Here is a 16,556-nt window from a genome sequence, read left to right as displayed (position 1 = left end):
TACTGTTGGCCGTTGCCTTGCCTCCCCTCTGTCTCCCTCCCTCCCTTCCTACAATCCTCCCCCCTCCCTCACCCCCGCCCACGCTATGAGCCCGTGGAGCTGCCCTCCACCGCAGTGGTGTTTTAGTTCGCAGAAAGAGTGAGTGAACACAACACGCTGTGTGTGTGTGTGTGTGTTCCCGCGCTGCTCAGCCAGGCAGAAGCTAAGCTGCTGGCTGCGTGTGTGTGTATGTGCCGTGGCGGCCTGTCGGGCTCTTAAAGCCCCGGGCTATTGTTAACCTGCAGGTGAGGCCTGGGGATGGGGGGATAGATGGTGGTGAAGGAGGGGAGGAATAGAGGTAGAGCAGCCAGCCCCCTCCCTTCTCCCAGTCCCCAAAAGGCTCCTCTGTCCTCAAATTATACTCTGTTAACCTCCCCTCCCCCTCTCCCCCATCCTCCTCCTCCTAGCTCTGTTGGCTGAGCGCTGGGGTGCAGAGACAGCCTGGCTCTCTCAGCTCTGCTCTAGTGGAATCCTGGCCAATTCCCAGTCCTTCTCTGACGGTGGAGATTAGCCCCCGCTAGCAGCCCAACTTCCGCTAAACAGACTCAACACAGCCCTGCAACTAGAGCGGCTCTCGCCCCAACCCCAGCCCTATTCCCCAGCCTCATTCCCCAACCCCAGCCCTATTCCCCAGCCTCATTCCCCAACCCCAGCCTTATTCCCCAGCCTCATTCCCCAACCCCAGCCCTATTCCCCAGCCTCATTCCCCAACCCCAGGCTTATTCCCCAGCCTCATTCCCCAACCCCAGCCTTATTTCCCAGCCTCATTCCCCAACCCCAGCCCTATTCCCCAGCCTCATTCCCCAACCCCAGCCTCATTCCCCAACCTCAGCCTCATTCCCCAACCCCAGGCTTATTCCCCAGCCTCATTCCCCAAACCCAGCCCTATTCCCAAGCCTCATTCCCCATCCCCAGGCTTATCCCCCAGCCTCATTCCCCAACCCCAGCCCTATTCCCCAGCCTCATTCCCCAACCCCAGCCCTATTCCCCGGCCTCATTCCCCAACCCCAGCCTCATTCCCCAACCCCAGCCCTATTCCCCAGCCTCATTCCCCAACCCCAGCCTCATTCCCCAACCTCATTCCCCAACCCCAGCCTCATTCCCCAGCCTCATTCCCCAATCCCAGCCTTATTCCCCAGCCTCATTCCCCAACCCCAGGCTTATTCCCCAGCCTCATTCCCCAACCCCAGGCTTATTCCTCAGCCTCATTCCCCAACCCCAGGCTTATTCCCCAGCCTCATTCCCCAACCCCAGCCTTATTCCCCAGCCTCATTCCCCAAACCCAGCCTTATTCCCCAGCCTCATTCCCCAACCCCAGGCTTATTCCCCAGCCTCATTCCCCAACCCCAGGCTTATTCCCCAGCCTCATTCCCCAGCCCTATTCCCCAGCCTCATTCCCCAACCCCAGGCTTATTCCCCAGCCTCATTCCCCAACCCCAGCTTTATTTCCCAGCCTCATTCCCCAACCCCAGCCTTATTCCCCAGCCTCATTCCCCAACCCCAGCCCTATTCCCCAGCCTCATTCCCCAACCCCAGGCTTATTCCCCAGCCTCATTCCCCAACCCCAGCCCTATTCCCCAGCCTCATTCCCCAACCCCAGCCTTATTCCCCAGCCTCATTCCCCAACCCCAGCCCTATTCCCCAGCCTCATTCCCCAACCCCAGGCTTATTCCCCAGCCTCATTCCCCAACCCCAGCCTTATTTCCCAGCCTCATTCCCCAACCCCAGCCCTATTCCCCAGCCTCATTCCCCAACCCCAGCCTCATTCCCCAACCTCAGCCTCATTCCCCAACCCCAGGCTTATTCCCCAGCCTCATTCCCCAAACCCAGCCCTATTCCCCAGCCTCATTCCCCAACCCCAGGCTTATTTCCCAGCCTCATTCCCCAACCCCAGCCCTATTCCCCAGCCTCATTCCCCAACCTCAGCCTCATTCCCCAACCCCAGGCTTATTCCCCAGCCTCATTCCCCAAACCCAGCCCTATTCCCCAACCTCATTCCCCATCCCCAGGCTTATCCCCCAGCCTCATTCCCCAACCCCAGCCCTATTCCCCAGCCTCATTCCCCAACCCCAGCCCTATTCCCCGGCCTCATTCCCCAACCCCAGCCTCATTCCCCAACCCCAGCCCTATTCCCCAGCCTCATTCCCCAACCCCAGCCTCATTCCCCAACCTCATTCCCCAACCCCAGCCTCATTCCCCAGCCTCATTCCCCAATCCCAGCCTTATTCCCCAGCCTCATTCCCCAACCCCAGGCTTATTCCCCAGCCTCATTTCCCAACCCCAGGCTTATTCCTCAGCCTCATTCCCCAACCCCAGGCTTATTCCCCAGCCTCATTCCCCAACCCCAGCCTTATTCCCCAGCCTCATTCCCCAAACCCAGCCTTATTCCCCAGCCTCATTCCCCAACCCCAGGCTTATTCCCCAGCCTCATTCCCCAACCCCAGGCGTATTCCCCAGCCTCAAAACCCAAGCCTCATTCCCCAAACCCAGCCTTACTCCCAGCCCTATTCCCCAGCCTCAGACCTATTCCCCAGCCTCAGCCCTATTCCCCAGCCTCAGCCTCTGCTGCCTGGTCATTGATTTACCACTGAATTAATGGTTCCTATATGGGAGCCCAACAGGGAGGTTTCTATGACGCCCAAGATTGTGTGCTCCAGTGTTCATGTCTTTCTAGATTGGCATTTGGCTTGCAGAAACCCTGTTGTATTGAATTTGATCTATAGGCTATTAGAAATTGGGTGGTTTGAGTCCTGACTGCTGATTGGCTGACAGCCGTATACCACGGGTATGGCAAAACATGTATTTTTACTGTAACCAGTTTATAATAGCAATAAGGCACCTCGGGGGTTTGTGGTATATGGCCGGTATACCACGGCTAAGGGCTGTATCCAGGCACTCCGCGTTGCGTCGTGCACCATATACCACACTAACTTGGGCCTTATTGCTTAATTCACACCTCTGTTTACCTTGCTACTCTGACTTGTTTATTAAATCAATTCATATGCATAACTGTGATGTTAATAGGATGGGTTTTAATATCAATGAATGTCAGTTGTTTTCTATAATACTGAAATGACAGTTGTATGACTGAAATGACTGGCCAAAAATATTGAGCACCCATTTAATTCAATTACTTAGATGGAAGGCTTAACACAAGAGGACAGTAAATTAAGTCAACCTGCTGCTTACTGTGAGGTCAGTTCATTTACACTTCTTATTCCAAAATTTGACAAATTATCATTTTCATTTTGGTTTTTGCGGTTTCAGGAGCGTAGTAGAAGAATCAGGCTTTTCTGTCGTTGTTTTTGTGTGTTTCTGTTAAAGACAGCCAGTCAGGAGTAAAAATCGACAAGGGGCATGGACTACTGTTACCACACCATAACTGTTTTATTGATGTCAATGTTGTTAGCTGTTGTTGAGGTGACCTCACTGTAAAGCATGAACGGCTACAGAGAGAGTCAACACAGAGTCTAAAATGGCTTCCTTTCCTTGCCCCCTCTCCTTCCTCAATCTGCACTGATCTGATCTCACAACAAGTTGACAGGTGAAGGTTAAGGCTACATAACAAACAGCTCTCCAGAGGCTGGCGTTCACCCTGTCAGCTCTTGCATCCACGTCAGTGCAGATGACGGAAAGGAGACCATAACTAAAGGGAGGAAATAAGGGAAGGAGGAAGGAAGTCACTTTGGCCATTGGGGATGCAGACCCTTAGTAGAGGAGCAGGGAAAGAGGCCTCGTGCGGAGAGAGAGAGAAAGAGAGCAGCGCAGGGTCGGTCTCATGACTGTGTGTGTGTGTGTGTGTGTGTGTCTGTAGCGTGCTATGCTGCGCTTCTCTGAGCTGGAACTGAAGGAGAAGGAGGGAGGAGGAGGGGCTGCGGTGGACTTGGCAGACAGCCAGCGCGAGCGGAGAGAGGGGGATGGAGATGGAGGAGAGGACAGGGCGCGCTGCCAAGGCCCAGCCAGAACGGGGCCAGGGGCCTCAGCCCTCACAGACGAGGCTGAGAAGGACGGTAAGAGGAACCCAGAGCGCTCCACACACACACACACATACACGATTACTCTGTCTCTCTCTCTCTCACGCACACACGCACACACGCACACACGCACACACACACACACACACACACACACACACACACACACACACACACACACACACACACACACACACACACACACACACACACACACACACACACACACACACACACACACACACACACACACACACACACACACTCCTACCTACCTCAAAGAGCTGCTGCGTACTTCCTCCCTGCCTAGGGACAGCCCCAGAGCTGTAACACGGTGCAGCAGCTCGTAACCAGCGGATACGGGGCGGTAAACACATCCGCCCGACCTGCCTAGCCTCCCCCTCTCTCTCCCTTCCTCATGAGGGCTGACGGAGGGGTTTTTCTCTCTATTGTAACAAAACAGCCTTCATATTTAACCCTTCCCTGTCCTTCCTCCATAACAGGAGCTGCTTTGCATATGAAGCCACACCATTAGAATGCGTGGGAGAGGAATTGGAGTCTATATTAGGGGAAGATATTTCAACACGCTGTGTGTTATAGCTGTTACGGCTGTTATGGAATAGTGTACGGCATATAGCTGTTATGGAATAGTGCACGGCATATAGCTGTTATGGAATAGTGTACGGCATATAGCTGTTATGGAATAGTGTACGGCATATAGCTGTTATGGAATAGTGTACGGCATATAGCTGTTATGGAATAGTGCACGGCATATAGCTGTTATGGCATAGTGCACATCATATAGCTGTTATGGAATAGTGTACGGCATATAGCTGTTATGGAATAGTGCACGTCATATAGCTGTTATGGCATAGTGCACGGCATATAGCTGTTATGGAATAGTGTACGGCATATAGCTGTTATGGAATAGTGCACGTCATATAGCTGTTATGGCATAGTGCACGTCATATAGCTGTTATGGCATAGTGTACGGCATATAGCTGTTATGGAATAGTGCACGTCATATAGCTGTTATGGCATAGTGCACGGCATATAGCTGTTATGGCATAGTGCACGGCATATAGCTGTTATGGCATAGTGCACGGCATATAGCTGTTATGGCATAGTGCACGGCATATACGGCAGCGTAGCCTAGTGGTTAGAGCATTGGACTAGTAACCGGAAGGTTGCAAGTTCAAATCCCCGAGCTGACAAGGAACAAATCTGTCGTTCTGCCCCTGAACAGGCAGTTAACCCACTGTTCCTAGGCCGTCATTGAAAATAAGAATTTGTTCTTAACTGACGTGCCTAGTTAAATAAAGGTAAAAAAAAATATATAAAAAAAAAATATATATATAGCTGTTATGGAATAGTGCACGTCATATAGCTGTTATGGCATAGTGCACGGCATATAGCTGTTATGGCATAGTGCACGGCATGGGTGAACTTCCTCTCTGGATGTTTTGGAAACCAGTGGACATCACACGCAGTGGCACTCGTTGCCATGGAGACCCCCCCCCCCCCCCTTGGTGGTGTGTTGCCATGGCGCAGACGCTGTCGTTATGGGGTGTGCGCCGTGCCGAGCGGAGTGGCGTGAGTCATATGATGCTGTTTGCCAGATGGAGAGATATTTGGGGCGCTGGCAGGACAGGACCTGGGGGGATGTGTGTGTCCCAGAGCAGGGCGGGGTATTCCTGTCTGGGCCAGTACAAGGGCCCTGTGAGACAGCACAGCATGTAGCCTGGGCCTGGGCTACAGCCAGAGAAAGAGAGAGAGAGAAAGAGAGAGAGAGAGAAAGCGAGTGGAAAGATAGAAGGGGAAAATAGAAAGAGAGCGGGCGATGGAGAGAGCAGACACCCCCACCAGCTGCCTTTGATCCAAGCGGCTGCTTTAGACTGCCTGGAGACATTCTCAAGGAGCCTTTTACAGCCCCGGACATGCAGAGGAGGGAGAGAGAGAGAGAGAGAGGGAAAGAGGTCTGGAAAAGTGAGAGAGGACAGAGGGAAAGAGAGGAGAGAGAGAGAGCTGGAAGCAGCAGTGGGTGGGAATAGGGGGCAGAGCTGGAAGCAGCAGTGGGTGGGAATAGGGGGCAGAGCTGGAAGCCAGCCCGAGCTGATGTTTGAAGCTAATTTGAGCCCAGGGAGTCGGAAAGACCCAGTCGCTCTCTCTCTCTCTGCCTCTGCCTCTCTCTCTCTCTGCCTCTCTCTCTCGCTGCCTCTCTCTCTCTCTCTGCCTGTCTCTCTCTCTCTGCCTCTCTCTCTCTCTGCCTCTCTCTCTCTCTCTGCCTCTCTCTCTCTCGCTGCCTCTCTCTATCTCTGCCTCTCTCTCTCTCTGCCTCTCTCTCTCGCTGCATCTCTCTCTCTCGCTGCCTCTCTCTCTCGCTACCTCTGTGTGTGGGAAGAGCATGGTGGGCCTCGGCCAAACATAGGGGTGGCTGCTGGGCTGGTTAGTGGCTGCTGTTTGTGTGGGGAGTATTTTCTACCTCTTCTTGAGCCTGGACCAGCAGTCATCATTTTAAACTGATTTAGTTTGATGAGAGTGCTGTGGTTTCTCCAGTGATGCTTAGTGTATTTGATTATCCCTATTTGTGTGTGTGTGTGTGTGTGTGTGTGTGCGTGCAGGTGTGCAGCTGACGTGCCCCAACAATAGAGTGCCTGTTCTCCAGCGATGCCCACACACCGAGGGCCTCCCACCCAGAGAGAGGGAGCAGGCTGGCCCCGACCTGGAGGAGAGGAAGAGGGGGATGATGATGGAGAAAGAGGAGAGGGTGTGTGTGCTCCCACGGGAGTGGTCTGCCAGCCTGCCCACGGCCCCAGTGGAAAGGCTGGCCCAGAAGGATGCCAACCCTGGCATCATGCCCACCATGCCCACCACGGTGCCTAGCAGGAAACACGCATATGCCCTGGAACCGTGCCAGCCACTCCAGGCCGACAGCCAGGGGAAAGAGCGGGAGGAAAATGAGAGAGAAGAGGAGACGATGGATGTTCCAGCCAAAAGAGCCAGGCTAACAAACGGTAAGGGCCCTCGGCATGGATCTATTTACCTCTCCTTTATTCTTCCTCTTTCTCTCCCTCCTTCCCCATCCCTCGCTCAGTGACAAGAGAATCCCCCCATCCTGTCTGTCATCACTCTCTCCCCTGCCTGGATTCATCTGCTTTCATGTAGCTGGGCTCTCACTCCTTCTCTTCCTCTCTCCCTCTGTCGTTCTCTTTTGTGGCGGTGTCTTTCTCAGTCTTTTCATGTAGTGTGATTTGTGTTCAGTTGCCTACCTGAAACCAAACACACAAACACACACACTCCGCTGTGATTCGTCAAGGGGCTCTGCGGTGTTGAGCTTCACAAACACTCCAGTTTGGTTTCAACCCAGAATAACCTTCTGAGCATCGCTACTTTATTTAAAACTCTGTGGAATTGCTCCCATTTGTTGTTAGCAGGGTGTTGGAGGTGAGCTCTTTCAAAACAGCACAGCTTTTCATTTAAAAACAAATGTTTAACTTCTTTTATTAGCTGAGCTTCCAATGCAACTAAATTCATTAGATTCAAGCACATTTCGTTACAATTCGTGCCTCTTTACATGGAAAAGATCAACTGGATTTTTCCACCCAAATGTCATTTGAGAAAGGTGTGTTTTCATGTGTTTTCTGTTCATTATCAGATGATTTGTATTTGAAAGTGTTGTTGGATTTGGGGAGGGACGGTGAACAGGAGATGGAGAAGGTTTCTGGTGAACCATTACAGCCTCAATGGTGTCTTTTCTCTTTCATCTCCAGTAGGTTGTTGCTCTGACTGAACTTCATAAATCATCCAACCCACACTGACTTGGTTTCCCAAACGTTGATTTAACCCCTGGTGGTCCATCTCCCCAGGCCCCACTGAGCCCGTCCCAGAGGAACTAAAGAACCTCAAGGTGTGTATCGAGCTGACCGGCCTCCGACTCAGCAAGCCCCGCCTCGCCCAGGAGCTCAGCCAATGGCAGGCCGCCACCCAGAGGTCGACAGAGGTCAACGGAAGCATGGCCATGACGACGGCCCTGCCCGACGGGTGCCCCGAGGTTGGCGTCACAGACAGGAAGGTTGCCTCACAGGAAGACCGGAGCCTGAAACGCAGGTCAGAGGTCAACGGCCACGCCTGGTGCCATGAAGCGTTTGGTCACGGCGACATCGAGCGAGGTACGCTAGAGTTTGGGTTTCGTATAGTAATAATCCATCCAACCATCCTTTCTGGCAGATGTTGACAACAGTTTTCAGTAGAGTCACGGAGGCATTGGGCTGTGTGGATGTGGAATGCATGATAATCATGATCTTTACAACCGTCCATAAAGAACAATAACCACACCTTTTATTGACTCAACATCAATAAAAGCCACTCCAGTGCTGTAGCGTTGAGTCACTCACTGCATTCAGCACCATGAATGTATTTCACTGCACATTTCACTGTGCATTTCACTGCACCTATTTTATTAGTAAAACATTTTGGGGATGTTTTTCACTGTAGGCTACGGGCGTGTTGCCTTGGCCAAACGACCTTGAAGATTGGCCTGTCGCCAGCTAGCTAGCGTAGGCTACGTGTTGTATGTTCCCTTTGGGGTTACAGAGAGAACAGAGTTCAGGGAAGTTGGCTGAGCAGTGAACGTGAAACACAAGATGTTGGTGTGGAAACGAAGGCAGGAGCAGTCGTTTTGGGGACATGTTAGTGGTTGTCTGGGTGACAGACGGCTTGTACCTCTCTCCTCTCGAGATTTCTGTCTGTCTGACTCTCTTGCTCTCTCTCACACAACGTTCTCTCTCTCTCTCTCCCACTACCTCTCTCTGGCACTTAAACGATATCGCCGTGGCAACTCGTGCCTGGGCATAATGAGGCGTGAGATTCCACCGTTAATAACACTGGTAGTTCAACCAGCAGTTCTCTCTCTGCTTTTTTCTGGGGGGTTTTCTCTCTCTGCCAGCCAAAGTATTTTCTCCCCCTCTGTCTCTCACTTTCTCATCTCAGCGTCTCCAATTTAGCATCTCTGATTTATTTCTGCTAGTCACCTGTTCATTCCTTCTCGCCTCTCTCTTTCTCCTATCTCTCTCCTTGATATCGTATCTGTCACGCCCTGGCCTTAGTATTCTTTGTTTTCTTTATTATTTTAGTTAGGTCAGGGTGTGACATGGGGAATGTTTTTGTTTTGTTGGTTTTGGGTGTTGTTTATGGTAAAGGGGTTGTTGTATAGTATATGGGTTTGTGTGGAGTACATGTTTCTAGTGTTGTCTATGTATGTTTAGTTGTCTAGGAGAGTCTATGGTTACCTGAATGAGTTCCCAATTAGAGACAGCTGATTTCGGTTGTCTCTGATTGGGAGCCTTATTTAGGGTAGCCATAGGCTCTCATTGGTTGTGGGTAATTGTCTATGTAGAACGTTTGTAGCCTGTATGTATGTGCACAACGTTTGTAGCTTCACTGTTGTTTTGTTCGTTTTGTTAAAGTGTTTCGTGTTTATTTTTTGTCATCTTTTAAAATAAAAGAAGATGGCTTACTTTCCAAAAGCTGCGTTTTGGTCCATCAATCCGCCACACGATCGTGACAGAATTACCCACCATAGGACCAAGCGGCATGGAAAGCGGCAACAGGATCTACCTACACAGGATTCATGGACATGGGAGGAGATACTGGATGGTAAGGGGCCGTGGGCTCAACCGGGAGAATATCGCCTTCCTCGTGAAGAGCTGGAGGCAGCTAAAGCCGAGAGGAGGCGATATGAGGAGGCAGCACGGAGACAAGGCTGGAAGCCCGTGAGTACAACCCAAAAATTTCTTGGGGGGGGCCTTAAAGGGAGTGTGGCGAAGTCAGGTAGGAAACCTGCGCCTACTCCCTGTACTTACCGTGGAGAGCGAGAGTACGGGCAGACACCGTGTTACGCAGTAGAGCGCACGGTGTCTCCTGTACGCGTGCATAGCCCGGTTCGGTACATTTCAGCTCCACGTATCGGCCGGGCTAGACTGAGCGTTGAGCCGTATGTCATGAAGCCGGCCCAACGCATCTGGTCACCAGTGCGTCTCCTCGGGCCGGCGTACATGGCACCAGCCTTACGCATGGTGTCCCCGGTTCGCCTACATAGGCCGGTGCGGGTTATTCCACCTCCCCGCACTGGTCAGGCGACGGGGAGCATAGAACCAAGTAAGGTTGGGCAGGCTCGGCGTTCAAGGGAGCCAGTACGCCTGCACGGTCCGGTATTTCCGGCGCCACCTCCCCGCCCCAACCCAGTACCACCAGTGCCTCCTCCACGCACTAGCTATATGGTGCGTGTCTCCAGCCCTTTACCACCAGTGTCTAAACCACGCACCAAGCCTCCTGTGTGTCCCCAGAGTCCTGTGCGTCCTGTTGCTGCTCCCCGCACTAGCCCTGAGATGCGTGTCCCCAGCCCGGTGCCACCAGTCCCGGCACCACGCACCAGGCCTACAGTGCGCCTCAGCCGGCAGGAGTCTGCCGTCTGCACAGCGATGACTGAACTGCCCGTCTGCCAAGCGCCATCTGAGCCATCCGTCTCCCCAGCGCCATCTGAGCCATCCGTCTCCCCAGCGCCATCTGAGCCATCCGTCTGCAATGAGCCTGCAAAGCCGCCCGTCTGCCATGAGCCTGCAAAGCCGCCCGTCTGCCATGAGCCAACTGAGCCGCCAGCCAGACAGGAGCCGCTAGAGCCGCCAGCCAGACAGGAGCCGCTAGAGCCGTCCGTCAGACAGGATCTGCCAGAGCCGCCAACCAGACAGGATCTGCCAGAGCCGCCAATCAGACAGGATCTGCCAGATCAGTCAGCTAGCCATGAGCAGCCAGATCCGTCAGCTAGCCATGAGCAGCCAGATCCGTCAGCTAGCCATGAGCAGCCAGATCCGTCAGCTAGCCATGAGCAGCCAGATCCGTCAGCTAGCCATGAGCAGCCAGATCCGTCAGCTAGCCATGAGCAGCCAGATCCGTCAGCTAGCCATGAGCAGCCAGATCCGTCAGCTAGCCATGAGCAGCCAGATCCGTCAGCTAGCCATGAGCAGCCAGATCCGTCAGCCAGCCATGAGCAGCCAGATCCGTCAGCCAGCCATGAGCAGCCAGATCCGTCAGCCAGCCATGAGCAGCCAGATCCGTCAGCCAGCCATGAGCAGCCAGATCCGTCAGCCAGCCATGAGCAGCCAGATCCGTCAGCCAGCCATGAGCAGCCAGATCTGTCAGCCAGCCATGGGCCGTCCCTCAGTCCGGAGCTGCAGTCCCTCAGTCCGGAGCTGCAGTCCCTCAGTCCGGAGCTGCCATTCCTCAGTCCGGAGCTGCCATTCCTCAGTCCGGAGCTGCCATTCCTCAGTCCGGAGCTGCCATTCCTCAGTCCGGAGCTGCCCCTTACCCTGGTGCTGCCCCTGACCCTGGTGCTGCCCCTGACCCTGGTGCTGCCCCTGACCCTGGTACTGCCCCTGACCCTGGTACTGCCCCTGACCCTGGTACTGCCCCTTACCCTGGTACTGCCCCTCAGTCCGGAACTGCCCCTTCATGCAATGGGGTTAATGTGGAGGGGGGTCGTTTGGAGGAAGCCTAGGAGGTGGTTAGGTACTGTGGTGACGTGGGGACCGCGACCAGAGCCGGAGCCGCCACCGTGGATGGAAGCCCACCCAGACCCTCCCCTAGACTGTGTATGGTGCGCCCGGAGTTCGCGCCTCAAGGGGGGGGTTATGTCACGCCCTGGCCTTAGTATTCTTTGTTTTCTTTATTATTTTAGTTAGGTCAGGGTGTGACATGGGGAATGTTTTTGTTTTGTTGGTTTTGGGTGTTGTTTATGGTAAAGGGGTTGTTGTATAGTATATGGGTTTGTGTGGAGTACATGTTTCTAGTGTTGTCTATGTATGTTTAGTTGTCTAGGAGAGTCTATGGTTACCTGAATGAGTTCCCAATTAGAGACAGCTGATTTCGGTTGTCTCTGATTGGGAGCCTTATTTAGGGTAGCCATAGGCTCTCATTGGTTGTGGGTAATTGTCTATGTAGAACGTTTGTAGCCTGTATGTATGTGCACAACGTTTGTAGCTTCACTGTTGTTTTGTTCGTTTTGTTAAAGTGTTTCGTGTTTATTTTTTGTCATCTTTTAAAATAAAAGAAGATGGCTTACTTTCCAAAAGCTGCGTTTTGGTCCATCAATCCGCCACACGATCGTGACAGTATCCTTCTTCCTTGTCTTCAGTAAAGAGTGTAGCTGTGTGAGTGCTCACGGCTCTGACGTATGGAACATGCAGAGGTGTGTGTCAGTCAAACTGCTCTTCTCTGAATCACTTTTCAGCCATGTTGCATTCTAATGGTTTAACGAACCTACACACACACACACACACACTCAACGGTCCACAAATAGATATCCGCTTTGCAACAGACACACACACTTCTTCGCATCCCCTGTGCTACAACACACCCCTCAGTCAGACACACACACACACATCCTCTGTGTAAGTGACTAGACACGTTGTCCCAGGGTTTGTCAGGGTGTTTAGAGGTGTGTTCAACGCTCCTCCACGTTGTCCCAGGGTTTGTCAGGGTGTTTAGAGGTGTGTTCAACACTCCTCCACGTTGTCCCAGGGTTTGTCAGGGTGTTTAGAGGTGTGTTCAACGCTCCTCCACGTTGTCCCAGGGTTTGTCAGGGTGTTTAGAGGTGTGTTCAATGCTCCTCCACGCTGTCCCAGGGTTTGTCAGGGTGCGTTGACTAATCTGAAGATGTGCAGCTGCACCCCAGGCAGATAAGAGCCCTGTTAAACCTTTAGTGGTGTAAAAGGGTTTGAATAGGATGAGGGTTGACATGATGTTTAAAGTGGGTCCTTTAAGCAGGAAACACAACAGTACAGGGTATTAATTACACCTTATTGGAGAAGGGAAGCGGTTTACACACCACACATGCTTTGGTGCGCTACACCTCTCTGGGGACTGTTCCCTGTGCTGGGAGGGAGGGGGGGTCAGAGGTAGCTAGGGGATAATAGTCATCACCCTGCATACTGCGAGACAGGTTGACACACACACACACATGTACAAACACACTTGTGTGTGTGTGTTCTCTGCAGATAGGAATTGTTTGGTGGTAAGCAGAACATGTGCCTATTGTTGTCATGGTACCCAGTCTGTCCATAGAGTTCTTGAGACACGCACACAATATAGAAAGTGTCATTTTTTCCCTCACACCATATAGCCCCTCCTCCATTTAGCCCCTTCTCTATTTACTAGAAAAGAGCTGTGGTGTGTGACCAGGTAAGTGTGAGAACGAGTGCGTGTGTGTGGTGGATTGGCCTCTCCCCTCTGGATATCCTCCTCAGAGGAGGAGGAGGAGAAAGGAGGAAGGCCATTTGCAGCGAGCCTCCCGCCCAGCACGATAAATCATTTACCAGATGGACGAGTTAAACCTCCCCACTGGCTCTCTGGAACCGCCTCTCTTTCTCTTCACCACGTGTGTGTGCGTGCAAATGAGTGTGTGTATCGCAGTGTATTGCAGCTGCACCCAGGGTCTGTCGTTCCGTATGTTTCATGCCGCTGTTGGTGCACGCAATGGAAAACAGCTGACACACACCCTCCTCTCGCGCCCCCCCACTCCCTCGTGTTTTCTCTCGCTCTCTCCTGCACTCCCTCTCGCTCTCTCCTGCACTCCCTCTCGCTCTCTTTGTTCTGCTCGTTCTCCCTCCCCCGCTCGCTCGCTCTCTCTCGCGCGCGCTCTTTGTCTCGCAGGCTTGCTGCCCTTTTGCAATCACTCTCCATCTCTTGCCCACCCAATCTCTCTCACCTCTCTCTGTTTTCCCCGTCTATCTGTCATATTTCATATATCCCTCCTGTATCCCATAACCCCCCTCCTCTAGATCAGAATCCCCAGATACCACGGAGGTCTTCGTGAGAAGGTCACTGTAGCGTTCAGTCCCAGACCTCTCTGTGTCATCACGTTCCCTAACGAGACCTGGGAGGAAAGTCCTCTACATGCTTGTTTTGGTTTCACCCTAGTAAAGAGAGACACTTGGTGTTGGCTGTTGCACATGGCCTTGAAACCAACAATATTCCATTCTATCTTTATCAGGTCCACCAGGTGTGTTGGTGCTGGGCTGGAACAAAAGCCTCCACCCCAGTAGTGCCAGGGGATAAGTAGTATTTGTAGTGTAATTTAGCTGGTTGTATTTGCTCTGTGGGAAATGGTTCTGTTTGCCGGGACTTGATCAGCTAACCTCTCCCATCCCTCCCTCTGTCTAGTGGTGCTGCCGTCTGTTCCTCTGACCCCAGCGCATCGGGACCGCCTCTCCCGGACCCCGTCCAACACCCCTGTCAGAAAACCACCCCTGCAGACCACCACCCCTGCCCTCACCCCCTTTCACTCCCTGGCCCCTGCACACCCCCACATCACCCTCACCCCCAGCCCTCCACGGCTGTCAGACAAGAGACAGAGGCTAAAAGAACACCGCAGGACCAGCGCTTTGGGACTGGGACCCCCCCACACCGGCCCTCACCCCGACCATGACCCCAACCCAACGGGGGACCTGGTGGCCCCCAGACTCCGTCGGCACGGCGACCAGGACAAGCCCAAGGGCAAGCGGCAGTGCAAGACTAAACACACCAGCCAGAGGGAGAGGGAGAGAGAGGGGCTGGGGCCGGGGAATGAAGAACTGAGGGATGAGAGGGAGAGAGAGAGGCCGGGGCCGGGGAATGAAGAACTGAGGGAAGAGAGGGAGAGAGAGAGGCTGGGGCCGGGGAATGAAGAACTGAGGGAAGAGAGGGAGAGAGAGAGGCCGGGGCCGGGGAATGAAGAACTGAGGGATGAGAGGGAGAATAAGGTGAGTACACACACTCTTGCAGAAACATTCTCTCTCTCTGTTTTTTTGTTATCCTCTCTCCCAGTGTGTGAGAGATCGAGTCCTCTGTGTTCCACTGTGTGTTCCCATTGGCTGAAACCCCCCCTGGGCAGAGGTCCTTAAATATGCTTCAAATCACAACCATGTTGATTATTACAATTATGGAGCTTATTGGAGCTCACTGGGAAAGCTCAGAGGGAGGTGTGCTTGGGGTCACCGCGAGTGTGTGTTTGTGTGTCGCTGCTGTGACCTCCCCCTGCTCTGAGCACTATCCGCCCCAGACTGGAAGAGGAGTAGGGAGGGAAGGAGTGAGGGAGGAAGGGAAAGAGGGCGGAGGGTGAGTGCTCTAGAGGTCTGGACTGTGTGATGGAAGCACATTCTCCACAAAACACAGCAACCCCAGGGAGCAGGAATGGGCCTCGGCTGGTGTGTCATGTCTGTGAGAGCCTTGTCTCTGGCTATGTAGATCACATCACAATACTGAGTATACTGCAGGAGTTGTGCTGTGTGAGTTATTTGTGTGTGTGTGTGTGTGTGTGTGTGTGTGTGTGTGTGTGTGTGTGTGTGTGTGTGTGTGTGTGTGTGTGTGTGTGTGTGTGTGTGTGTGTGTGTGTGTGTGCTGGCGTGTCCGTCCAGCCCTGAGGAATTACCCAGCGCAGCAGCTGTCAGCACGGCACCTGCAGAATCACACCACGTACACGCGCGCACACACACACACACACACACACACACACAGCCCTCCTCCCGAGCCTCTCTGCTCCCTTTCCTCTCTTTCTCCTCCTCCTTCCTTCTTCCGCCTGCTGCGGTATTCACACACACACACACACACACACACACACACACACAGAGAGAGAGATCTCTCCAGGGCAGACGCGGTGGCTGTATCCTGTTTGCCATTCGCTGGCTGCTGCGAGCGCCGTCGCTGACAGACGTGTCCAAACACACACACACACACAATGTGCAGATCTATATCGTAAAGCATCATAACGTCTTTCATGTTACTTTCCTTTTAGAAGCGTCACGTTCATTTAACGTGTCTTCAGAATGTGTCAAATCAGAATGTGTCTAAATATGGAGGGGTTTTCAGATCCCATTTAAAATATAGCATTTTATAATCTCATACATGGATGTAATATTTACATAAAACGTTGTCACAATCAGGGATAACAATCTAGATGGAGCAATCATTAACTATTGATGTTAACTGGATAATCAACTATTGATATTAACTGGATAACCAACCATCAACTATTGATATTAACTGGATAACCAACCATCAACTATTGATATTAACTGGATAACCAACCATCAACTATTGATATTAACTGGATAATCAACTATTGATATTAACTGGATAACCAACCATCAACTATTGATATTAACTGGATAACCAACCATCAACTATTGATGTTAACTGGATAACCAACCATCAACTATTGATGTTAACTGGATAATCAACTATTGATATTAACTGGATAACCAACCATCAACTATTGATATTAACTGGATAACCAACCATCAACTATTGATATTAACTGGATAACCAACCATCAACTATTGATATTAACTGGATAACCATCCATCAACTATTGATATTAACTGGATAATCAACTATTGATATTAACTGGATAATCAACTATTGATATTAACTGGATAATCAACTATTGATATTAACTGGATAATCAACTATTGATATTAACTGGATAATCAACTATTGATGTTAACTGGATAA

The 16,556-nt window shown here is 52.1% G+C and overlaps 1 protein-coding gene across 3 annotated transcripts in view; it reads left to right on the top strand.

The window, feature by feature from the left end:
- Positions 1–16,556, top strand: part of LOC129859942 (BCL-6 corepressor-like) — a 118,356-nt gene that overhangs the window by 55,652 nt on the left and 46,148 nt on the right. The window contains exons 4-8 of one of the 3 annotated variants that reach the window (XM_055930203.1): positions 3,178–3,234; positions 3,854–4,049; positions 6,635–7,027; positions 7,880–8,182; positions 14,229–14,806. In XM_055930203.1, coding sequence (XP_055786178.1) covers positions 3,178–3,234; positions 3,854–4,049; positions 6,635–7,027; positions 7,880–8,182; positions 14,229–14,806 — 1,527 coding nt within the window. The remainder of the gene's footprint in view (positions 1–3,177; positions 3,235–3,853; positions 4,050–6,634; positions 7,028–7,879; positions 8,183–14,228; positions 14,807–16,556) is intronic. The other 2 variants (XM_055930205.1, XM_055930204.1) reach the window with 2 other exon arrangements.

The sequence above is a fragment of the Salvelinus fontinalis genome, chromosome 7, assembly GCF_029448725.1.
Source record: "Salvelinus fontinalis isolate EN_2023a chromosome 7, ASM2944872v1, whole genome shotgun sequence".
In the NCBI taxonomy this organism is placed as follows: domain Eukaryota; kingdom Metazoa; phylum Chordata; class Actinopteri; order Salmoniformes; family Salmonidae; genus Salvelinus; species Salvelinus fontinalis.
The sequence above is the reverse complement of the archived record's forward strand: the minus strand, read 5'-3'. Positions and strand labels throughout refer to the sequence as shown.